Here is a 23,724-nt window from a genome sequence, read left to right on the forward strand (position 1 = left end):
GGGAGGAGTGGGGGAGGGGCCTGACCTAGCAGGAACAATGGCTGCAGGAGCAGTCAGTCCTCAGAGAAGTCGGAGGCCCAGAATCCCCTAGAGACTTCTGGCGGGCCACAGAAGACTAAAATCTGGTCAGCTCTGGCTTGCTAGACAGCCCAGTCACTGCTTCCCTCAATTCACTACACTGAAGGGAGATCCAGGCCTTGCACCCCAATGAGAAGGAATGAGGTAAAGGGCCCAGAATGCACTGGAGTCTCCAAGCACCTGATGAGGATTCAGCTTGGGGCAGGCCTCATGTCTGCAGCTCCGGGAGGCGGGTTGGCTCTGTGTGCAGGCAGCCAGCAGGACTGTTGTGGGCCTCCCGGAGGGCCTGTAACACCTGGAGCAGCTCGGCCAGTGGGTCCCTGGGGGCTGGAGGCACACGTGGAGTGAGGGCAGAGCAGGCAGGGTCTGACCTCCCAGCATCTTTCCCAGAGCACCCTGCAAAAGGCTTATTAGGTCACCTCGAGTCCAGGTGGGAGACACCTACCTTCACCAGGGTCTTTGTGCTCAGAACCTGCTTCTGTCCCTGCACTCAGCTTCCGGTGCTTCTCCCTGTGGGGGAAGACAGGGCAGGCTCTGGGTGCTCTTGCTATCAAGGCAGAGTGACCCACTGTGGGCCTGCCGAGCCGGAGGGGCCAGAAGCGGGGCTAGCTATAGGAGGAAACAGGGGTCCGGGTCTTGGGGCTGGTCACCTGCCATTCTCTCTCTCCCTCTCATCTTCCGCACCCCTCCAACTGTAGGTCAACAAAAGGTACTGAACGATAGGCCTCCCCGAGAATTCTAGAACAGGTCTTCCTGGGAGAGATCACTTGGCATGTGCCCTGCTGGCGCATGAGAAACTCTAACACTCCCTTAACTACCCAGAAGAATGGAACTTGAGGCAGTTACTCTTACCAGAAAGAACCTTGCTGTGGGACAAACTGGTTCATGGGGCAGGGCAGACGGTAATTACAGAGCATCTGGTCTGGCTCCTCCCTCCCTGCTGCCTGGGCCCTCTCCTGCTCCCCAGCTCAGGCTACTCATTTTGTTCCATTTGCCCCAGTGTCTGCGTTCTCGCATTCGAAGACATTCCATACACATGTAATCACATTCATTCTTTTCTTCTAAGTTGTCTGACAATAATGGCTCGACCAACCCAAGGAGAGCCAGAGGGGAAGGGGAAATTTCCTCACTGCTCTAGTCCTGTCCCGTGCTTCTGGAAGCCCTGGAAAAACTGGTAGTGGTAACCTGACAACCCCTAGATTTAATTGACCAGGTAAAGAGGCCCCTCTTTATGGGAACAGAGACATTTCAGGGCGTCCTGAGGGCAGCTCTCAGGAACATCTGCTCCGAGCTAGGGAGGCGTGGCCTCTGGCCCGAAGTCCCTCAGTAGGTTTCCTTGCCCAGCACTTCAGACTGTCTCCTGCACCTGTCCTGGGAGAGATCTGTCCCTCAGCGGGGTTCAAGAGGCTCCTTCCCCTTAGATGCCTTCTAGGCACTGAGGGGCCGCCTGCCTGCTTACCTGCTTCTCGCAGGTGTGATCACCTGACCTTTCCTCCATGTGGCCCTGGTGCCCGCCCACTATGCCCTTCCCTGGCTTGTTCTCCAGATCCAGGTAATCCTTACAGAGTAGCCCAAACGCCACCCCCTACCCTCTGCCCTTGCCTATTCAACATTCACTGAGGGAGCTGGGGAGGGGCAGGCTGTGTTCTCAGTACTGGGATTAGTGCAGCAGACACCAGAGGTGCCCCTTAGGGGCTCACAGTGTAGCTGGCATACGGGCACGGAGGAAACAGCACCTATCAGCGAGAGCCAGAGCTGCTGCAGTCACAGCGGCGGGGGAGAAAGGCCTCTTTGACTGGGAGGCACTTGAGCAGAAGCCTGAACCAGGTGAGGGAACAAGTCCCCTAGGGAAAAGCCTCAAAGACACAGCAAGTGCTGAGGGCCTGGGGGAGGGGCGGGCAGAGACGCAAGAAGGCAAGGGTAGCTGCAGCTGGTTCGGGGCGGTGGGGGGAGGGGTGGGGGTCCAGCAGGCCAGCCTGGCCACAGAGGGCCCAGGGAAGGCCTCTGGGTTTTAAATGCGTGGGAAGTCATGAGGGGCTTAAACAGGGGAATAATGAGGTCTACTTTGTTTGAGGGGGGTGCTCTGAGGACTGTGCACAGTGGATCGTGAGAGCTGCAGAGGCCTGACGTGGGTGAACCGTGGTGGAGACATGTGAGGAGAGGCGAGGTCTGGCTGGGTTTCAGGAGCTAAGCCAAGAGCTGGGCTTGCCGGGGGGCTGCCGTGAACTGGGGGGCGAGGAGGGCACGGAGAAAGGCCACTGCAACCACAGGGTCTTTGGAAGCGGAGACGAGGTCAAAGCAAGAAGCCAGTGTCGTGAGGACAGAAGCGGGGGGGGGGGGGGGGCACCAGCCCATTCACACCGACTTTGTTCTTCTGACCTCAGAACTCGGACAGAATCAATCCTGCTGTTTCAAGTCCCCACATGTGTGCTGACGTTAGGGCAGCCAAGGGGCCATCAGCAGGCGCCGTGGACGGGAGGGCCGCAGCCAGCGAGGCTGGACACTGGAGGAGGTGAGGGGGGATGGTGGGGGGGGAGGCTGAGCGGCTCTGCAGGGGCGCTCCTGGGGTGGGGCGGGGGTGTCAGGACCTCGGCACGGGTCCCCAGGGGGGACCACCTGAACCCAAGGTCGCTTGAGTTTGGGTTTGGTTCCACCACCTCCTGCTTCAGTGGGGACAGAGTTCCTAGTGGATGCAGTGGCTGTGAAACACATGCTTACACAAAGGGGGAGTCAAATGGAGCCTGGAAAATGAGGGGGAGGACGAAGGGCAATTTCTTGGTGTGGCCTGGGAGGGCGGACCCGGGTAGGTGGGGTTCAGGAGCAAAGTGGCAGGATGGTGACGTCACTGAGCGGGGGAGCCAAAGCAGGGCCGGGGGCTGATAACGCAGCCCCGTCAGGCGGAAGGTGGCCGCAGGGCGACCCGGAGGGTGCTGGACGGCAGCTCCCAGGGAAGCGGGGCTATCGCTGGCAGAGACCCTCCAGAGGCCTTGAGAGGAGGGAGAAGGCGCAGGGGAAGCCGTGCTCCGGGGCGCACCTGGCTTTACAGTATCCCATGCCGGGGCCCCAGCCCCGCTCCCACCCCTACAGAAATTTTGAGTCCACGGGTAGGGCCCAGGAATCCTGATTTTTAAAGCTGTTTTTGAAAAGCATCCTGTGTTTTCTAAGTTGGAGCCAGCGTCGAGAACCACTGAGAGGAAAACGGTAAATGGCTGCACTCTGAGGGCACCACGGGAAGCGTGGGCAGATGCGTGGGCAGAGGCGGGAGCAGAGCAGCACAGGCAAGAGGTAGCCACACCTTGCCTCGGCCTGCAGAGGTGCAGCGCCGCCCCGATGGGCTGAGAAGGCGAAGGTGCTGGGTCTGACTAGACAGGAGTGACCAGTCCTCTGTCCCCCCCCGCCTCCTCCAGCCTCCTCACCGCAGCTCGGCCTCCACGCCCAGCAGGTGCCGGTAGATGAGCTGGGCCTCCAGGTCGTGGTCCAGAGGGTCACTCCATTCCTGTAGGGTCACCCGTGACCGGGTCTTATCACAGCCAAGATCTGGGGGCAGAGAGACGTTGTGGGCAGGTGCTGGGGGAGCTCCGGGAAAGGGAGCGCTCTGGACTCAGGCGCATCATTCTGAGGCCCAGCCTCTGAGCCATGGCATAATGCGGAACCACCTGGGGCGCTGGGGAACATTCTAGAAGGTTTGGAAGGAAGCCGGCGCTGCCTGGAAATGTCATGTCTGGTGGGGTGAGCTGTTGGGGACTTGTGCCTTGGACTGAGTTGGGCTGACACTTGCTGGCTTTATGGCCTTGGCAAAGGTATCGCCCTCATTCTCCTCCCCCATAAAATGGGGTACCGGGCTCTCCTCATTCTGAGAGCCCCAGGGCACCAAAGACAAGGGTCACCCCCGTGGCAGCTACAGCCAGAGGCTGCAGGTCCAATAACCCTCGAAAGAGCCGCTACTGCTCATCCTCACCCCCACTGGGCACATCAGGCTGGGCCAGGGTAGGGGTCAGGTTCCACTGGCCACACCATGCTAGGCCCCGGGGACAGAGCCACCACCTGCCTGGAGCTGGGGATCCAAGTGCTGTCTCCTCTGACTGGGGAGTCAGAGTTTTATGAAGCAGGTGGGGACAAGGGGAGAATATTCTCTAAGTTCCCTAACCAACAGAAATTGGTTACATGAGGTTATTTAAAATCAGTGAAAACTTAAAAAAAAATTTAAAACTCAGTTCATCAGCCACAGCAGCCTCATGCCAAGTGCTCACCAGCCGCCCATGTTCCTGGCTGGCCCACACACAGCCTGGGGTCACAGACGTGCCATTTCCTCATCACCCAGCATTCTAGAGGTTCCTCCCTGCGCCCCGCCAGTGCGCAAGGCCAGGGTGCACTTACACACACTCAGAGCTCGGGTGTCAGAGCTCGAGCTGACAGCAAGGAAGTGTGCGAACTCGGCACCCTCCCCAGCTGTCCCCACAAGAACGCCTCGTGTTCTTCAAACACTGGCTCAGCAAGAAGCTCCTTCCCTGGGCTCCCCATATGAGTTGGGGACGTGAGGGGTTAAGTGGCGCGAGCGAGGATTCTCATGCCTCATGCATCCTGTGCGGCACACAGTCAGGGTCAGGCGCAGTGGGCCCCATCTCCAAGCACCTGGGCCCAGAGCCTGCTCTTCCCGGGCCTTTGCAGGGGCTGCCTGGCCTCAGCTGAGTCCCCGCGGCACACGGGGCGTGGACGGACGCAGGGCGAGGGGCCCACCTGTCCTGTCCTTCTGGTGGCAGCAGCTCCACTTGTCCCCACGGAAGACGCCAGGGTGGTAGGTGCCCAGCAGCCCAGGGTTGTTGACGCTCACCTTCCGCAGCGCAGACAGCCACTGGTTCAGCTCGTTCACGCACTACAGGGCGTGGAGGGTGGCCACGATGAGGAAGCACGCCTTCCCTGGGGCGCTGCTCCCCAGCCCACCGGACACCCCGAGTGAACAGGACAGGTGCCCTCTCTCCCGCAGATGCGGCCCACGCCGGGCACAAGGCTCGGGCAGCAGAGCGTGGCCTGGACTTCAGTCACCACTGGCGCCCTGCCCTAACAGGAAGGCCGAGGGCATTCTGTGCCCTAACTGTGCTGTCCAGTAGGTAGCCCTGTGACCTGCCACCACCTGTAGGACCGTCACTCCAGGGAACTGGCCACGTCCCGTCCAGCCTCAGCCTCCTACTGACCAGGATTCTTCCCCTCACCATGGCCCCTGCACAAACACCACCTGTCAGAGGCCCCCCTCCGGCCTTCCTCTGTAAAGCAGCCCCCCTGTCCCCGCTGCGCCCCATGAGGGCTCCCTTGCTCTGAGAGGGCGGGCTGTTTTGCCTGCCCGTACCCCAGATCTGGAACAGTGCCTGGGAGCTTCTAGGTGCTTCCGGACCCTTTCATTTCATTTCATTCAACAAATGCTGCTTCACGAAAAAGTAGAGAAAAAACAATCTGCCCATGGTGAAAGGCAGACATTATGTGAGGACGGGCTTGCTTTACACATTGTTGTACGCCGTTACCTCAAAGCTGGGGTTCTGAGAACCTCCCAAAGATGTGAAGTGAGCACTTATGGGACTTCTTAGCTGCATAAGCGACTGCACAAGGGGCTTGAGAGCAGAGACACACACAGAGACTGAGGATAACACATGGTACCAACTCAGGCAGTGAACTAGTCCCCAGAGTGTGCACACGGGCACGCCTGTCACGCAGTGGATACACACAGGCCTACACGCCGGTGCGAACAGAGACGGGGCGAGGCCTCCAGGGGTCCCACCCAGGGGCGGACCCCACTGGACTCACATCAGTTCTCACAGCCCCGCTGTGCCTGATGTGGCGGGAAGGAGCAGATTTCGTCCTTATCACAGCCTGCCTGGAAGGGTCCCCCAGCACCCCCTCCCGGAGGGGCCCCTCCACACGTCTGCACCTTGCACTGCAGGTAGGCGGTCTGGGGCCTGCCTGCGTCATCCGTGTAGATGACCTGCATGACATGCGAGCTGCCGAAGCTCTTCTCCTCCACTTTTTCTGCTGCCTGGATGTTGGCCAGCTTGATGAGGGCACTTTTCTGGGGCAGACAGTAGAAGGGGTGTCAGGGCTCGGGGGGCCACTCTGCTTGCTCTCGCTAGGCCTCAGTGCCCCCTTCTGCAGTGCCTGGGGCTGGCATGGGTAACCCAGTGTCTGTGCTGCCAGGAGCAGAGTGCAGGTGTCAGCAAGGGCCTGGCCTCCCTCTGGCCCTACCACTCCCGGGAGGGCTGGGCTCGGCAACGCCTCTGGGCGCCGGTCACTCCCCAGGACTCAGGGACAGTGCCCTTATAGCCCAGACCCCACCTGGCAGTTACCCGTTTCATACCTTTCCTTCACATTCACTGCCCTCGTCCTCCCTCCACCATCGTAAGTCTGATGATACAAATGCGACAGAGAAACTGCACATCCCTGAGGGTCACCCAGCTATGTGCTAAAGCTGCATCTGAGCACCACCTGATGCCAGGCTCCTTGGCCCTGGGGCAATGTGCGCCTGCCCCAGCCTGGCACCCAAGCCACCACCCTGCTGGCCTCAGCAACCACAGAGGAGCAGTGCTGCCCTGGGGAGACGTGGGGACGCCTGGTGCTGCCCGTGGGGAGACCCCAGGACGTTGCTGAGCTGCCTAGGGTCGGGCCTCCCCGAGGACAGAAGGGACGGCCCAGAGAAGATGTTGCCCATGCTGGGCAGGAGGCAGGCGACAGCAGGAGCGGTGCTGCCCAGGGTCGGCTGCACCCACAGCTCAGGAGGGCCGAGCTCAGAGGAAAGGAACCGAGGGCCCTGCTAGGCAGGTCACCAGGCTGAAATGCTGTAGAAAATGCCAGGCAGCCTGCAGGCCGGGCAGCTGCGAACGGCTAAGCAGCTGAAAAATAGGAGGCCTGGGCTGAGTGTCGGCCCAGGGAGCTTCTTCACTCATCCCCGCCCCTCCCAGGTGCTCAGGGCTGAGCAGGGCACCCCTGGCACACTGCTCCCAGAGCCTGGCTGACTGGCATCACGTTGGCCCAACTGGGTTTCAACAGGCCCATCCAAGAAATATGTCTTCTTGAGAGAAGAGCACTGATGAAGGCCAGCCTGGCGGGGGAGGGCTCTGGCTAGGCCCCATCCCCGACCTGTGAGAGATCGCCCCATCCCCTGTGGGCAAGCGGGGACCACTATTCCCGGCTTACAGACCAAGGCTCCGAGAGCCGGAGACACTACCCCAAGGGAAACGACTCTAGAAGCGAGGGCTCCTCCCGGCAACTGTCTCCCTTGTCTCTGAGAAGTGGCCCTCAGCTCCACACCCCGACCGAGGGGCCAGGCTGGACACACCGCCCCTGCCTGCCCACGCTCCCTGGGTGAAGGAGCATTCGCATCCGTCTGAGGTGCCCCTGCGGCTGACAGCAGGCCGGCCCTGCCTGCCTCTCCTCCGACCCTCGCAGGCCCTCGCGGGGGCTCGGACTTAGGGGACACGAGTTTCCAGGGTGCTCTAACCCGAGCCCCCCTGGCCCACCTCCCTCCTCACCCACCTTGGAGCTGGGTGTCTTGGCAAAGCTCAGGGCCTCTGTGGTGAGGGAGAAGTGAAGCTTTTTGAAAGAGGAGGACATGAGGGGGCCCTTGCCCTTGGTTCTGTGGATGAAGAGCGGCCCCTCTTTCACCAGGGGTGCCTGCATGCCCAGCATCCGCTGCAGGTCCAGCTCTGCCAGGGAGGGAGGGTGAGACAGGAGCCAGGGCCAGGGCGAGGGCGGGTGGGGCGGACCGAGCAGGAGGCCGGGCTGCGCTCACCCTCCTTCTCCTCAATGTCCACCAGCTTGGCGATGAAGTCCTTGAGCTGGGCCACGCCCTGGTGCACAGTGGGCTGCAGGGGCTCCATCCAAGCCTCCTTGGCCCTGGATGCAGTTGTGTCCATGTTGCCCACGTTCTGGACCGCCTGCGGGGACAGCGGGAAGGGCCAGGCTCTGCTGGGTCAGGGCGTGGCCATGCACGAGGCCCTCCTCTGCCAAATCGTGCTCTTCCTGCTGTGGGACCGAGGCCACCGCCAAGCTCACTGTGCACCCCACCCCCCATCACTCGGTCAAGGGCGGCCCCATCACAGAAGCCTCTGGGGCCTGATAGGTGAGATCACTTGGGCCGACTCTGTTGACTTAGTCCACCAGGACGGCCCCAGGCAGGTGCGCAGCCTGCGGGTTGGAAGGCCCGATTCAGGCCGCAGGTTGCCAGCTCTCGCCTCCTTGCCCGGGCACACAGTGGGTGACTGTGAGGATGCTCTGCAGACTGTGAAGTGGCTTCACCACAGCAGCGGGCAGCCTGGGCCTCCCTCCCGCCCACCGGCCGCACCTTGGCCAGCAGAAGCAGGGTGCGGCTGGTGCGCGCGTCCGCGTGCCGCTCCCGCAGGTGGAAGAGCTTGGGCGCCATGATGGCAGGAGAGAAGAAGCGCAGGCACAGGAAGCTGGTGACGGCGATGAAGGGCAGGTTCTGGGGGAGGCAAGCGAGATGGGGGGCTGAGGCCCCCCAGACCTGGGCTCCCGGCAACCCACCCCCGTTGGCGCAGTCGCCTCCTCTCCCCTTGACACGGGCCCGCCCCTGGCGTCGCGACGCGCGCCTCCCCGCCGCGGCCTGGCGCCCCTCCGCCCGCGGCCCACCCGTCTCCCCGCGGCCCCGGCGGGGCGCGCACCTCGTGCTCGACGCCAGGGAAACGCTCGCGCACGCGCCGGAAGAGCTGGCGGAAGGTGGCGCGGATCACCGCCGGGCAGGCGCGAACCGAGCGGCTGAGCGCGCTCAGCAGCGCCCCCAGGTGGGCACGCAGCGTCTGTGCGCTCTGCTCCAGCACTTCGGCCTCCGTGGGTGTGCGGTGCAGCCCCGAGCACCTGCGAGGCCCCCCGCGGACCCGGGAGAAGGCCGCGCGGTCAGTGTCCGCACGCATGGTTCAGACCCGGCTCCCGGAGACACACATGCAGAAACGTATCAGCCGGGAGGGGGACACACAGACCACGCACACGTGGGCCAGACATGAAGGACCATAACCGTACACTTGCAGAAACACCGTCCCCATCCCGTGCCCCAGTGACCCCCACCCGACTCACCCTACATCCTTGACCTCCACTTTGCTGGGGTCCAGCTCTACGTACTTCTTCTCCTCAAACACCCTGGCAATGATGGGGCCCAGAACGCCGTGCAGGTACCGCATCCCAGCCACCTGGGGGCCACCACGAGCCGCACGGATCCTGTCTTGCACCTCCAGTGCCAAAGCCGGCCTCCCATGCACAGGGGTCGGCCGCGCCCACCCATGGGGCCCGGGCACACCGGGAAGGTGGTTAGCAATGGAGAGAAGGGCAGCAGGGAGAAGGCAGGTGGGAGGAAGGGGGCAGAGATGAAATTCTTAGCCTTACTTAAAGCACCTAGACAGAGACAGAGACCTAAACTCAAGTTCCAGCTGGTCTCTTGGCCTCTCTGAACTTCAGTTTTCTCATCTGCAAAACATAACCTCACCTTCAGAAAAGACTCCATGGACTTTGAGGCCAGAGAGTTGCTCCGGAACAAGGTGTTAGCCTCATCTACAAGCAGAGAAGGGGGTTGGAAAAGGAACAAGGCCTTGGGGAGCACCGAGGGCCCTGGGGCCCCTCGGCACTGTCCTGGAGTCTCGCCCTGGGGCCCCTCGGCACTGTCCTTGAGTCTCGCCACCTCCCAACCCACTGTCCCCCTTTGCGTTTTGCTCTTTCCCTCCTAATTGTGTTTCTCCCTGCATCTCTGGGACCCTCGGCTCCTCGCTCCCCTCTTTGCCATCCCTCAGCCAGGCCGCCCCTCCCAGGCCTCACTGGTACGACCCAGCTCCAGCTGGAAGAGCAGGTCCAGAAAGTCCTTGGCCAGCCCCTGCCCCAGGAAGAGCTTGAGCAGGTTGGTGGCCACTTCCTGGCGGCACTCTGTGCTCGTCAGCTCCTCGATGAGAGGGATCAGCTGCCCTGGACCCTGCGGGAAGCAACACAGGCAGGAGGGCACACAGTGACCCCCGGTCCTTACCCTGAGGACCTCAGGGTCCCGGCTGGGTGGGTTTCCCATGGGCTGGCAAGGGGCCCGGGGCACTGGCTCATTCCTTACCAACCTGAGAACGGTTTTCTGTTTTGCAGAGAGAACTGAGAAAGACAGGGAGGGCGGCCACTACCCCTGGACCCTCCCTTTCCCCAGGGGCCCCCTCACCTGGGTGCCCAGCTTCACCTCACGGCACAGCAGCTGCACCAGGGGCTGGTAGCAGCAGGAAGGCAGCACCGTCTCATCCCGCAGCCGCACCTCCAGCTGCAAGGAGCCCAGGCTGCCCCTGGGACAGGCAACCATGACCCCTTGCCAGGGCCCCAGGCCGCCCCGCCGGCGGCCTCCCCACTGCTCCCATCCTCTCCTGGGGGGCGGCTCAGGTTCCTGGCACTGTGCCACTCCCATCCTTCGCCCATGCCACTGCTTTTTTGGAAAAGGGCCTGCCTCCACACTCATGGGAACGCCATCCGTCTTCAAGGCCTGGCTCCCTGACACCGCGAGGCCCCGCGGGCTCTGAGCCTGTGGACATGCCGTCCCAGACCCGAGCCTGAGACTCCCACATAACAGGTCCTTCACACATTAGCTTTACCTTGGAAGCAAATCCCCAAGAGGCCTCACAACCTTCCAGGGGAAGCCGACTCAAGCAGAGTAAGCAACCTGCCACTGTAGCTCTTACCCCAAGCTCCCCTGCCCTGCCCCACCCTGCTGAGGTCACTGGCCAGGGCTTAACTCCCTCAGGGCCCCGCTCCCACAGCACGGCTCAGGTGCTGCTGCTCCACGTGTGACCTCACTCAGGAGCAGCCCTGGGCTGGGCCCTCGGACATGCCTTGGCACCAGGCACAGCTGTCCACCCTGCCCTGTCCTGTTGAGGGTGGGGATGGGAGCTCCTGCAGAAGACAGAGCTGAGTCACCCACGAGGGGGGCACTTCTGGTTGTGTGGTGGGCAAGGCCGGGGGGCTGGCTGGTTTGCTAGGGCTGGCAGATTTACCAAATACATACAAGACACCCAGCTAAATCTGCATAGTTTAATGTAAGCTTGTCTCAAGTATCCATTGTTTATTTGAAATGCACTTTTAACTGGACGTCCTGTATCTCACCGGGCTGCCCTATCCCCAGAGAAGCTTGGGGAAGTCAGAGCTACATTTCAGGGGCACTGACTCAGAGCTCTGTGGACTTGACTCTAGTCTAAGGTCTGCAGAGAAACCCTGAAAGGGAAAGGTCTTCAGGCTCACTCCGGGATCTTCCTGAAAGCAGGAGACCTGTACTGTGGGAAGGGTGAGGAGGTGGATCCAGCCTGACAGGGAAGCGTGCTCCCGGCCCCACCCTGGCCAGCCCATGGCCTGCCTGCGGGCCAGCCTCCCGGGACACAGGGCCAGCAGCCACGTCCCCACACTCACTCCGGCCGCCTCGTCTTGGATGGGTCAGGCTGCAGCGGGAACCAGCCCTCCTCCTGCCGGGCCGCCCTCAGTCTCTGCACGTTGAACACCACCTAGGGCCAGGGCAAGGGAATACTTTTGGGGAGCCCCTGAGCTGTGGCGGGGGATAACGGTGGATCTGCTGGTTCTGGGGAGTCGCAGGCCCCCTAAGTGCCTTCTCTGGAGAATGGAGGCCGGACACCAAAGGTGGCAAGTGAATGGCGGAGGCAGGTGCTCACTTTGCCCAGGAAGTCGTTGCGGCTGACAAGGTCCCAGTCCCAGGCCTCCACGCACAGTGTCTCCGCGGCCCCCTCCTCCAGCTCAAACTCGAAGGTCTCATTCCAGCGTGGGTAGCGTGATTTCTTCACTACCTGCCCAGAAAGGGGGTGGGGGAGTGGGAGAGAGGGGCTGACTCCACCAGGGCTTCCTCAGAGCCACCTTTGGGTTCCCTGCCGGAACCCTCCTCTCCTGGGTTCCGGCAGAAAGCCTGCAACAGCAGAGGGCAAACCTTCCTTTCAGAACCCACCCCCTGTTTCCCAAGTAGGGAACCTGAGGCCCAGAGTGGGTAAGGCATTGGTCCAAGGTCACGCAGCAAAAAAAGGAGCAGATGATACTGAGAACCAGGTGTCCGTGTCCTGCTCCCCAGAGGCCAGGAAAGCAGCACGGGCAGCTGGCGGGCTTTGCAGAGGAGCCCGGGGGATGGTCTAGCCAGTAGGGCCCTCTGCACCCTCAGAGAGGCCACCCACTTTCCCGAGCCCCCTCTGTGACAGGCGGACCCGGCCTGATCCTAGGTGATGGTGAGCACTGGTGGGCAGCAGGGCCCACAAAGGCCCTCCCCGCTGGCCCTCCCCGCCCACAGGCTCCTCACCGAGGTCTCCTGTGTCTGGCTGTTGTAGCGCACTCGGACAAAGGGGTCAGATGCGCCATTCCGGTCCTTGGGGGCCAGGTCCCTGAGGGAGGGTGCGGGATAGAACAGCGACCTGTCACCCAAGCCCCTCCCCCCTCAGGCTGTCACCCACCTCTGTGAGTGACCACACCAGGCTAGAGAGGCTTGTCCTGCCCCTGGCGAGCTGGGTGACAGCAGACAGCGCCTCTCCCTGACTGATCCCCACAGTGCTCAGCCCCCGGCCCCCATGTGTCACGCACACCAGGCCGAGGACCCCTCAAGGTACAGGCCACAGCTCCTTCCTATTAGGCCACAGCAGGGGAGATGCTGCGCCAGCTCTGGAGGTTGGGGAGGCGGTGTGGTGAGCAGGGGCAGGCTGGCTGTGCCCCCATAAGCAGAGGGCTTCAGTTTCTTTCTGGCCAAATGGAGAACATAAGCCATAGAGGAGACGTGGATTTCCGGGAGGCCTGTCCCTGCAACATCCCCTCCTTGGGAGGACCTGGGTGAGTAGCCCCAGTGGATCGTCCTGCCCTCGCTCCACAGATGGAGCCCAGATGTGGGCGCCGCACCCCAAGACTAGAGCCCTTTGTGGAAGAACACCACCCACCACGCTTCCATCGGCTGTGTTATTTTCTGCTCTTTTCAGTATTTGAAGTTTTAAGGCTCTCCTGTCTGCTTTTCTTTGTCCCTCACTGCTGTCTCACAATCCCAGAGCTCAGCCTTGAGGGCCTGCCCAGAAAGGGGACGGAATGTTCTTTCTCTTTCTGCAGCAAAGGCAGCTTCTTATGCTGTCTCAGAATTCCAGCAGGGAGCTGAGCTGAGGACAGTGGGGGACAGATTGCAACCCCCCACCTCTGCCAGTCAAAAGAAAGGCCTGCACAGACCCCTCCTCCACCAGGGCCTTGCTAGGTGGTGGCTGCCGGCTCAGCTACATGTCCCCAATAGTCACGGGTGAGCGGCCGAGGATGGAGGAAGTGGGTGAGCAGGGGCGGCTGGCGTGGGTGGCGATTCTGAGGGTGTGACCGTGGCACGGCCTGAAGCTGACCATTTCCATCCGACTACGTCACTTCCCATTCCAGCCCGAGACAGAATTTAGAGCTGGGGCCACAGTCCTCATCACAGTCCTCATTACAGGAGAGCGTCTCCCTGGGGCGTGAGCGCCCTCCTTCAGCTCCTTCAGGGTGCGGGTGGCCCGAGGTGAGGCGGGGCTGCCCTCCCACCCCAGAGGCGGCTAGGAACCCTGAGAAGGCTTCAGCCAGAGAGGAAGGCACTTCTCTTGCATTAGGTGACTCACACCCACGCCTAGACTGGAGTGGAGCCTGTGGCTAAAAATACCCAGGGCAGGGGTGCCTGGTCACAGGTGACTCAGGCACACAGGGCCAGTGCCCACCTTCCCATCCAGGCCACTGGCTCTTCCCATCCAAGAACCGCACTGCTCCCACATAGAGATTTTCAGCAACTCTTTCCATTCCTTTCTCCTCGCCCCCACCCCCGTCCGCCCACAACCACCCAGGTGCGCGCACACACACACACACACACACACACACACACACACACACACCAGGTCAGGTTCATATTGGCATTCAACCCAGGGAAAGCCCAGTTTTGGTATTAGGGGTGCACGGCCAGGGTTGAGACCCCCTTCACCCACTGCTCTATCATGCCCCAGTTCCATCACTGGAATACCTTCTGGCCCCCTAATGCGCAAGTCCTTCTGAATGGGTCACCCAGGAAACACCCCCAATCTTCGGGATGGGAGTAGGTGCTGGGAGGTGGGGTGGGGACCAGAAGGCCCAACATCTAAGGTGGTGTCTCCACTTTCTCGCCGCTCACTGCCCCCCACCGGCCCCCCACATCTCACCTGGCCTCCAGTACTGAGCAGCGCAGCCGGCAGCCGCGGGTACCCGGCATCACCTCCAGACGCAGGTGGATCTCGCCCTGCACCTCCTCATCAGGGTCGACCTCCATCAGGTGCACCCACCCACTGAAACCTGTGGGACTGTGGCTCAGCCAGGGCTCCCCTCACCCCCTTGCCCTCAACCCCACCAGGCACCACGTGGTCCCTCCACCATCTCAAGTTACCCCTGTGACAGATGGGGAAACTGAGGCTCAGAAGCTGAGCACAGCAGTTGCAAGGGCAGGGATTGGAATTCAAGTCTGATGACACCAGGACCCCTACTGTCACTGTGCCATGCAGGTCACATTTGGTCACCCCGATCCAGAGTTGTCATGGGACTGCCCTCTCTGTCCTCAAAGGGAGTGGCTCTCACCTGTGGCTGCCAAGAGGAGGGCCCAACCCTGTGGGGAAGTGACAAGAGGCTCGAAGGGGCTGGCTGGGCCATGGGCTGGAGCGGCCTCTGGCCTGCAGGGGCCAGGAGGCTCAGTGAGTCAGCAGCGTCCCCCACGCCTCCCTCCTAGACAGGAGCAGGTGTTTTCCAGGGGCACCTGCAGGGCTTGGGCCGTCAGACCCTGAATATCTAGATTTGATGCCTCCTTGGCAGAGGGAGACTCACCCCGGAGAAGGCAGTGCAGCTTAAGGCTACCCCTCCAAATAGTGTCAGAAGCCCAGGAATCATCTAAGGGGCTGTCCAGCCTCCACCAGCATCGGCTCCACTAGTCCGATTTAGGGCAGACTGGCATCAGGGCCCAGGCTGGGGGGCCCCACAGGCGTAGAGGAGCCAGCTTGACTGGGAGGAGGGGCCTGTACCCCAGCAAGGCAGCAGAGGCAGATCTGTGCAGGCCTTTCTTTTGACTGGCAGAGGTAGGGGGTTGGACTCTGTCCCCCACTGTCCTCGGCTCGGCTCCCTGCTGGAATTCTGAGACAGCAATGGACGCCTGCAGAGGCATCTCATCCTGCCACTGTGTCCTGCCTTTGTCTGGGGTGGGGGATGCAGTCCCAGCCCAGGGACAAAATGGGCCCCAAGGCCCAGAGATGGGGTGCAGATAGCCACAGGACTTTCTGGGGAATGTAGAAATGACTTTTCATGGATGAGCATGAGACCTGAAGGAACCTCGAGAAAGGATCTCTGAGTGAAGGGGGAGACTGGGGACTGGGCAGACCAGTGAGGGCAGGCAGAATGGCATCGAGGGGAAGGGGCTGGGGCAGGCTGGGGTCTCCCTCCTGGGGAGCTTACCCTTGGGGTGTGCGGCCAAGGTGTCCCTGGTGAGGCAGACCTTCCCGATAACGTCGTCCCGGCTGGAAGGTGGAGATGGAGCTGGAGCTTGGCAGGGCTTACAGGGAGCATGGGACCCCCCTCCCACCCAGCTTAGGTCTCCTGGGGAGAGCCAGGGGGTCAATACTCCAGTCATATACAGGATCCTACCGGAGCAGGACCCATGGCCCTGCTGTAGGCCCTGGATTCTGGACACTCGTGGGCATGTGATAAGCTTCTGCACAGGGCTGTGTGTCCACACACACGCCACATTCAAGCTTTCTGAGAGCCCGCTTCCTAGCTTGAATCCCCATGAGCACACAGCACAGTGCACAAGGTGTATATTCCCACACATGGCCACATAGGATGGGGTGCAAGCATGGTGGACACACATGACACCCCACACTCAGCCCTGCACCCTTCCCAACCTTCAGGGGCTCCCCCTTGCTCCAAGCCACAGAGGATACAATGTGACCAGCAGTCCCAGCAGGGCAATGGCCAGGGAGGGGCAGATGGTGGGGTCCAGACACAGCTAAAGAGTAGGGCCACCCACCTGAGGGCATCCTCGTCCATGATGTAGAAGGCTACGGTGTGGAAGGTGGGTGGCAGGTGCACTTGATACTCCTCACCCCAGAAGGGACACAGGGTCTTCCACACGGTGGCTGACCTACAGGAGAGGACCCTCAGCGCCTGTCCAGGCCACTGGCAGGCCCCAGGCTGTGGGACTCGAGCCAGCCTTTCCTCACATTCCCCTTGCGATCCCTTAAACAAGTGGCCGTGCTGTTTGATGGTTTTCCTTGTCCAGCCCCCTCTGTCCACTACAATCACTCCCTTGTGACCTGGGCGGGGCTCCGGGCTGCATCTATCAGGCCACTTCACATCTGGAGAAACGAGAGCAGTTTGGCAGAACCTGGTCTCGAGTCACTCGGCAGGACAGTGGCAGAACCCGGCCTCCCCGTCTCGGCCCAGCTCCTGACGCCGAACAGATGGGAGGTGCAGGCAGGGCTGGCCACGCTGATTCTACAGCCAGACGGTCCTCCTGGGAGCCTGACCCAGAGGCATCTTACTTGGGCAGGGTCTCGCCCGACTCTGACCAACACTCCCAGAATCACAGCCTTCAACTCACGGCGCCCAGCAGGGTATGTGGGCAGGGCAGGCTGCAGGCCCCATCAAGGACTCAGCTGAGGGCTTAGGCTGCATCCCAACAGGTCACAAACTCTGGGGCCTCTGCTTCCCTGTTTGTCACGTCCCTCTCCTTAGTGTCCAGGGGACAAGGCTGGTGCTTGCTTGCAGGGAGAAAGAAGTGAGTCACTAGGCCTTGGCTAGTGGTCCAGTGGGACGCAGGAGAGCAGAACCATGAACAGTTCTGGCCACCAGCACGGAGGTGATGCTGGGTGAGGGAAGCGTCCGAACAGCACAGACTGCTCAAAACTGTGGAGCCCACGGAGGGAGGAACGGTCAGGACAAGGAAGGGGGACAGGCTAGGGATGCCCAGCCTGGGCAGGAGCAGCCACGTGGCATGAGGGAGAGTGCTCCCTGAGTTCAAGTGAAAACCAGAGAGGGGAGAAGGAAGGCGCTCGGGTTTTGGGGTCAGCCAGCCTTAGGTCTGAGCCTGGCTTTGCCACTTACTAGCTATGTGACCCTGGGCAAGTGAACTAGTCTCTCAGCCTCAGTTTCCTCATCAGTAACGGGCTTGATGATGTCATATCTAGCTCACTGTAAGTATCAGATACTCTGGAAAAGGTTGGGCACGGGGCTGGACCTAACAAGCCATAGGTGACAAGTGTTACTTCCCGCCCCCATTCCTCCTCTGTCTCTCTTGGGGCTGTAAGGATTATTGACGAACAAAGTGGGTGAGAGCCCTGGGGGGTGGGGGGGAGCCCAGCCCCCCGAAGAGTAATTAGGACAGGGGTTAGGGGCTCAGGGCATGATAGGGGTGAGCGGGAGGGGCCCGGAAATTGGATGCTCCAGGCTAACCCCATCTCTGTTCAAATTTTACACTCCCTTCCAACCCCCAGGTATGTGAGTGGGAACCCCTGGGAGGAAGGGACCCCACCACACCAGCCCTCACTCCTGGGGCGATACCTGATGATGGGCTCACTGTCCACCTTCACGATGCAGTAGGGGTCACTGCTGCCATTACTGTAAGAGACACCGGGGGGGGTGCTGATTGAATGGGGGGGCTGCCCAAGCTGCGCCCCTCCTTCAGTGACTCCAGGTAAAGGACAGTCAACGCTGGGTCCTGGGGTGGGAGCCCAAAACAACTCCCTCAGCCCGGGAGCGTTGGCAAGGAAAGGCAGGAGCTGCCCACTGTGGGAGGCAGGGCTGCTCACTGTCCCCCCAGGGGAGGCAGGATGCCCACTGTCCCCTCAGCTGGGGAAGGCGGCTGCTCTTCCTCCTGCCCCCACGACCCTCCCACTCCTCCTGCCTCAGCCCTCCCACCCCAGACACCGAGTCAGGTCCCCGCTGCAGCCCCTTGCTCACCAGAGAATTTCCCTCCACCCCAGTACGGCTACTCTCATCAGCTGCCTCCCCTACCTGATTAGAAGCTACTGAGGGTGGGGACCACTTCTGTGTCCCCAGGAGCTGGGAGGGGCTTGGCACAAGACAGGGCCCTGTGAGTGTTTGCTGAATGGATGAATGAATGAGTAAACGAACAAATGTGGAAAACAAACCCAGGGCAGGTCAGTTCCACCTGCTTCAATGGGGGGTGGGGAATTCTGAGGACTGAGAGCAGCCTCCAGCCTGACACGGGGCTGGCACTGAGGCAGGGGGTGGCGAGGGGCGTGGACTGTCTCCAGAAGTGCCCTGCAGGCCCAGTAGCCATAAAAAGGAAGTGTTTGCTTTTGGAGGCTGGGGAATTCCAAGCTTTGTTTCCCTTCACAGAAGGAGCTCCTCTGGGGAAGGAAACAGCTCCCAACAAGCACCTCCAAAGGTTCTTAACTAAGGGAGAGGGTCTTCCAGACTCGGTGACCCACCTGCACAGCCATAACGCCAGCCCGCAGGTCGTCAGCCTGGGTCCCTGACGGGATGTGAAGCAAGTTACAGAGGTGCTGAATGGATGCTAGCCTGAGACTGCTCGCGCCTCCGTCTGTTGCCCCTCTCTCCATCATTTAAGAGCCATCTCCTTCAGGCAGCCCTTTAGGAACACCATCGCTTGCACCCCACCACCCAAGGCAGGGAACTCCAGGTTGTGAGCAAGCAGGCCCTGGGCTGGGCTGGGTAACAATGCGCAGGAGCTGGCTGCCAAGATTTTGGAACAAGGAGGTCAGAGGAAGGAGGGAGCTGTTGATGTGGGCACCCCCACCCTTGGGCCCCGCTGCCCTGGCCTGCTTCCTGGCTTGGGGGCAGCAAGCCTCTTGTTTATCCAGTGAGTCCAGCACTGTCCACCGCTCAGTTCTCACTCAATGACTGAATCTGTGAATGAACACTGAGGCTTGGGGCTCATGTTGCAGGCAGGGCACAAGGTGGGCAAGGCCTGGAGGTGGGAACAGATCTGGGCATACAGGGACAGTGAGGAGCCGGGTGGCTGGATCAGAGGGGTGTGAGCAGACAGTCTCAAGAGTAGGCTAAGGCCAGATCTAAGGACCTGGGCCCTATTATGGGGCCCAGCCAGCTGCTGGGGCCTGTGCCCTGCACCCTAAGGAGCTCCCTGGGCAATTCCCCTGTCCACTTCTACTTCCTCAAGCTGCTGGCCCAGTCTGGCTACTTGCAGGGCCTCTATATTTAGGGCCTTGGCAGTTTCCAGGCTGTAGAAGGGGGAGGATCAGAGCAAACCTCGAAATAGCCCCGGGTCCGTCCCCAGGGCCACTCAGTGAGGGAGCCAGTGGGGCACCAGCCACCACAACATTCAGCTCCAGTCCAGCTGATCCAGGCACCCAAGGATGGGAGATGGTGGGAGGAAGCATGATGGGAACCGCCAGGCTCAGCTCTGGCATAGGGGGCACAGCTGTGCTCTGTGCCCTTAAAAGGACTAAAGACTCTTAAAGTGGCTGGGAGGCAGGTGGCAGCTGTATGACAACTCCCCTCTCAGTCAATCTGAGCCGCGGTGAGAGGTGGCGAGCCTCCTGAACTCAGAGGTGTGCACCTCCAACTGGAAGGGCTGTTTGTTGCTCAGGAAGCAGGCTGGGGGCCAATGAGGGGGCAGGCTGACGCCACCCCTGCGCTTAGGAGGGCCTCCTGAGGTCTGCACCCCTGCAGCCACACGCTTCCTGTGGCCCTGGTCATGTTCACAGCAGGCCTGCACCCTCGCTCCAGCTAGGATTTGTGGCCAGAAGCAACAGAGTGGGTTTGAAATCTGACTTCTCCACTATCTGTTTCATGGCCTCAGCAAATGACTCCCACACCCTGAGCCTATTTCGCCAGCTGCAGACTCAGCTTTTCTATGCCTAGGGCTAGTAAGAGGGCGAAACTGAAAGGTCTTCAATGCCTACCCTGCACTGGGTGTTCCTCAGGGCACCCAGAATGCCAAGACGAATGAGTCATGTTCTTGCCCTCAGTCGTGTGAGGCAGGAAGCCCAGGAAGGAGAAATTGCTACCGAGGGCTTTGTCCTAATTCCAGCTGACCCCAAGTGTGGGAGGGCACAGGAAAGGGGGCACTGAATCCTGCCATAGGGCACTAGGGAAAACCCTGGAGAGCAGAAGTCGGAAAGGGGTCCTGAAGGTTGAGTAGGAGTTTTCTGGAGGACAGAGAAGGGGGCACTGGAAAACAGCTCCATCTGTGCAAAAGCCGGGCAGTGAGGGGCAGCTGCCCAAATGTGAGGGGCTGAGGGGGCACAGCTGGGCTTAAGAGATTGTTGACATGTCAGAGCTGTGTGCACCAGCTACGGTGGGAAGGCAAGCAGAAAGGAGACTGGGGTCGTGAGTGGGCAGCAGACCAGAGGGGCAAGGAAAGAGACTCCAGGGGCACAGCCTACAGGACTGGGAGTCCGGGGGTGGTGGCACTGTGCAGAGCTCCCCACCCCCACCCCACCCCCACAGCTAGGCAGAGGCAGGGCTGGGTAGGGAACCAAGCACCTTGACTCCCAGTGGGCACACCTTACAGCTCCACTGCCCTGGGCTGCTGAAAGCCTGGAGCCAGGCACCTGGACCCTGGCGGGGCTGGGAGGGAGGCAGCAGCCAGGGGCAGGGGGGGGGGGCTGCTCCTCCCTGCCACCACCAGCCAGAGGAGGCCACGCTGACCCAGTTCGCAGTGCCAGCCTGGGGGATGCTTCCAGGCTGAGAGTGCAGACCAAGGCCCTCCTCAGAGCTCATTGGCTTCTCCACCCCGACACCACATTCCCGGTTTTGCCTAACCCCATCCCTAGCACAGAAACCCACCTAGAGACAGCACGCCCAGCCCCTCCCTCACCCTCACCCATTGCCATGGCAACTGCAGAGCCTGGCCTCATCAGGCCCAGGGGGCCTTGAACTGGAACTGCTTCTGGCACTGTGAGAGTGCTGTGAGTGTGTGTGTGTGTGGGGGGAGCTTACTGGGGCCATTGTAAGTGTGTAAGAGAGTTGCCCTCCCCACTCCCTTGCATGGCTCTCCCAGACTTGCCTCCTCCTGGCATCCAGCAGCCCACTTGAGGCAGCCGCTGGTGGGGAGCAGGGAGGCTCAGCCCAGCACATTTAGGAGCCCAAGCTGCTTCCAGATCCCTTTCCCCTGGCAGCATCCCCAAAGCAGCCAATACCCCTCCAACGTTAAGCTTTCCACCCACCCTACTGGAGAGTAATTCAGACCTCTAGCTAATGGAAGGGGAAAGAAACTGAGGCTTTGGTGACAGGGAATCTGTTGGAACAAGGTCAGACAGAACCGCTCAGCACTGGGACCTACTGAGAAGGTGGACCAGGATTCCTGAAACCTCACATCTGTCCAGGAGCCAGGGAAAGCCCTAGATGCCAGACACTCAAGCCCTCGCTGTCACCTGGGGCCTGCCAGTCGGGTCTCTGAGTTGGGGGTTCCTCATCTGTAAAATAGAATGAATGCCTTGCAGGGCTGGCTGTGAGGGTTGAGGGCATGGCTGAGGAGCAGTTTCCACTCAGCACCATCGCCCCTGCTCAGCAACTTGCAGGGGTCCTGCCTGGCCTCTCGGCTAGTTCTGCCCTCTTCACACCAGGTTTCCTCTGCAGATTCACATGAGGTGCACCCTTCAGAGTCCTAAGGGCTCTGGAGCTGCTGGGGAAGACCCCTCATCTGCACAGGGCATTCCCATTCCCTCCAGCCACACCCCCGCAGTTGATCAGCAAGTCTGCCCAGTGATGGCTGGCTTCCCCATGCCCTGATACGGCCCTATGGAGCCCCTTCCCCTCTAAACACCTCCTGTTCCCTCAAACCGCCTCCCACCCACTCCCTCCCTGCACCGGCAGAGATCCCACCCCCTCCTCCATGCCGGCTCTCACAGAGAGTAACTGTCACCCCCTGCCCAGTGCTTGGTGGTCACAACAAATGTTCTCACTGTTCCCACGTCTCTGCCAGTCTCCTACCACGTCCACAAGTCATATTCTAGCCCATGCTCTACTACTAGGCGGACCGGTGGACCCCGGGAAGGTCAGGGATAAGGGGCAGCGCCCCTCCCTGGAAAGTTGGGGTTCCCACCCACCGCCGAGCTCACATGTCCTTGGCTGGCAGGTTCTTCCCCTCCACGATGCGGATGGACAGCGAGCTGCGCTTGGCCATAGCGGGTCCGCGACTCGAGGTCCCCGCACAGGGGAGCAGGACGCCAGGGTCCAGTGCAGCGGGCAGCCGGCTGTCGGGCGCAGCACTGGGAGCCGCGGGGGGCGGGCCTCACCCGCGGGGGAGGTAAACGCGGGGGTGGGGGGGCAGAGAAATCGCTTCCACTTCATTCACCCCCCCGCCCCCGCCCCACGTGCGGGGGGGGTAGTGCTCGCGGGCACGCCAATCAGTGGCCAGGCTCCCAGGGTTGGGCGGGGCCAGCCCTGGCGGAGGCGCTCATTGGCTGTACAGGGCAGGGGAGGGGAGGAGCTTGCTCCGAGGCACTGGCGCCGGGTGGTCTCTGGGCTCGCTGGCCGGAGCGGTGGGACAAGGGGAGCCCTTTAGGCCAGGAGGCTTGGTGCCTATGGTACGTGTGTGGGCAGCTGGCATGATCCGAAATGCTGTACCCAGGCTCACGGGAGCTGTGACCCCGAGTGTGTGTGGGGTGACTTAGGCAAATGTGGGGGGCGGGGCTGTGGATACTGCAGGGGTCCCTGCTAGGAGGACCTCCCTGGGACCTGAGCCTGCTGCGCGGGAGGCCCTGTGCACAAGTACACCGAATGAAGAAAAGATCAGGCGAACTTAGCAAATAATGGGAATGTTTGTGTTAGAGTGGCCTGGACCCAGAAGGCAGGGAGAGTTAGGGCAGCCAGGTCTTTGGGGACTGGGCCATTCAAATCTGAAATGCCTGGATTATATTTGAGAACCTGCTTGGGAGTGGCGGCCTTAACAGCTGTCACCTCCTTTACTCCTCCTACTGCTTCTGAAGTACGGACCTGGATGGAGCTCAGGAGCACAGGGAAAGTTACTTGCTGGAGGTCACACTGCTGGCCCCAAGTGTAGCCCAAGAGGGCTACACTTGGCCTCTTCGGTGCCCCATGACCTGGGGTCTTGGAGACTTCCCAGAGCTGAGCTCCTAGAGTCGTCCATCTTCAGAGTTCGCCTCCCAGACCTAGAGGTCATAGTGCAGGACCTGGCACAGGCCACTCAGCCAGCCCTGCCGTGCCCTGCTGGGTGACAGGTAGGCAGTTTCTCAATGTTAAGCATCACCTCCAAAGAGGCAGCAGTGACACCTGCCACACGCACCCAGGAGATGCGGGGTGAAGAGTGGGAGGGTGGAGTGCCTAGCACAGGTTCTGTTTCCTAGTACTGTCTGTTTGCTCTTTTTATTTTCTTCTGTATACACCACATGCACACTGGAGCAAATTCAAAAGCTATTCAAGGCTCATAATGCTTTCCATGAAATGTCAGTCTCTTCTTTCTCATTCTCACAAACTCCCTCCCCAAGATACCTACTCTTCCATGTGCATCATTCTGAAGACAGTCTCTACCTACAGTGCCTCAGCAGACATGGTTTACGCACACACACACACACATGCACACACAGAGAAGCTTACTGGTTGTATTTACAGCTTCACTCACTTTATCTTGGCGAGCCAGCTTATTTGTATGAAAAAGCCTCCAGTTTTTCCCTTTGCTGATGT

The 23,724-nt window shown here is 60.9% G+C and overlaps 1 protein-coding gene across 2 annotated transcripts; it reads right to left on the reverse strand.

The window, feature by feature from the left end:
- Positions 1-6: 6 nt before the first annotated feature.
- RASA4B (RAS p21 protein activator 4B) lies at positions 7-22,303 on the reverse strand. 2 transcript variants are annotated; one of them, XM_012729246.1, is made up of 22 exons: positions 22,140-22,157; positions 18,525-18,568; positions 17,632-17,688; positions 16,100-16,213; positions 15,529-15,590; positions 14,256-14,385; positions 12,377-12,458; positions 11,748-11,879; positions 11,491-11,582; positions 10,262-10,379; positions 9,883-10,033; positions 9,557-9,621; positions 9,151-9,263; positions 8,742-8,934; positions 8,405-8,542; positions 7,853-7,997; positions 7,597-7,766; positions 5,999-6,136; positions 4,816-4,951; positions 3,495-3,615; positions 524-588; positions 7-405 (listed from the first exon to the last, which is right to left on the reverse strand). In XM_012729246.1, exons 4-22 carry the CDS (start codon positions 16,117-16,119, stop codon positions 287-289), a joined length of 2,190 nt encoding a protein of 729 aa, XP_012584700.1. In that variant the 5' UTR covers positions 16,120-16,213; positions 17,632-17,688; positions 18,525-18,568; positions 22,140-22,157; the 3' UTR covers positions 7-286. The 2 variants fall into 2 exon arrangements, with proteins under 2 accessions (XP_012584700.1, XP_004688329.1); XM_004688272.2 differs by lacking the exon at positions 18,525-18,568 and having other exon boundaries at positions 22,140-22,303.
- Positions 22,304-23,724: the final 1,421 nt, after the last annotated feature.

The sequence above is a fragment of the Condylura cristata genome, unplaced genomic scaffold (assembly GCF_000260355.1).
Source record: "Condylura cristata isolate star-nosed mole 26May11 unplaced genomic scaffold, ConCri1.0 scaffold00024, whole genome shotgun sequence".
Taxonomy (NCBI): domain Eukaryota; kingdom Metazoa; phylum Chordata; class Mammalia; order Eulipotyphla; family Talpidae; genus Condylura; species Condylura cristata.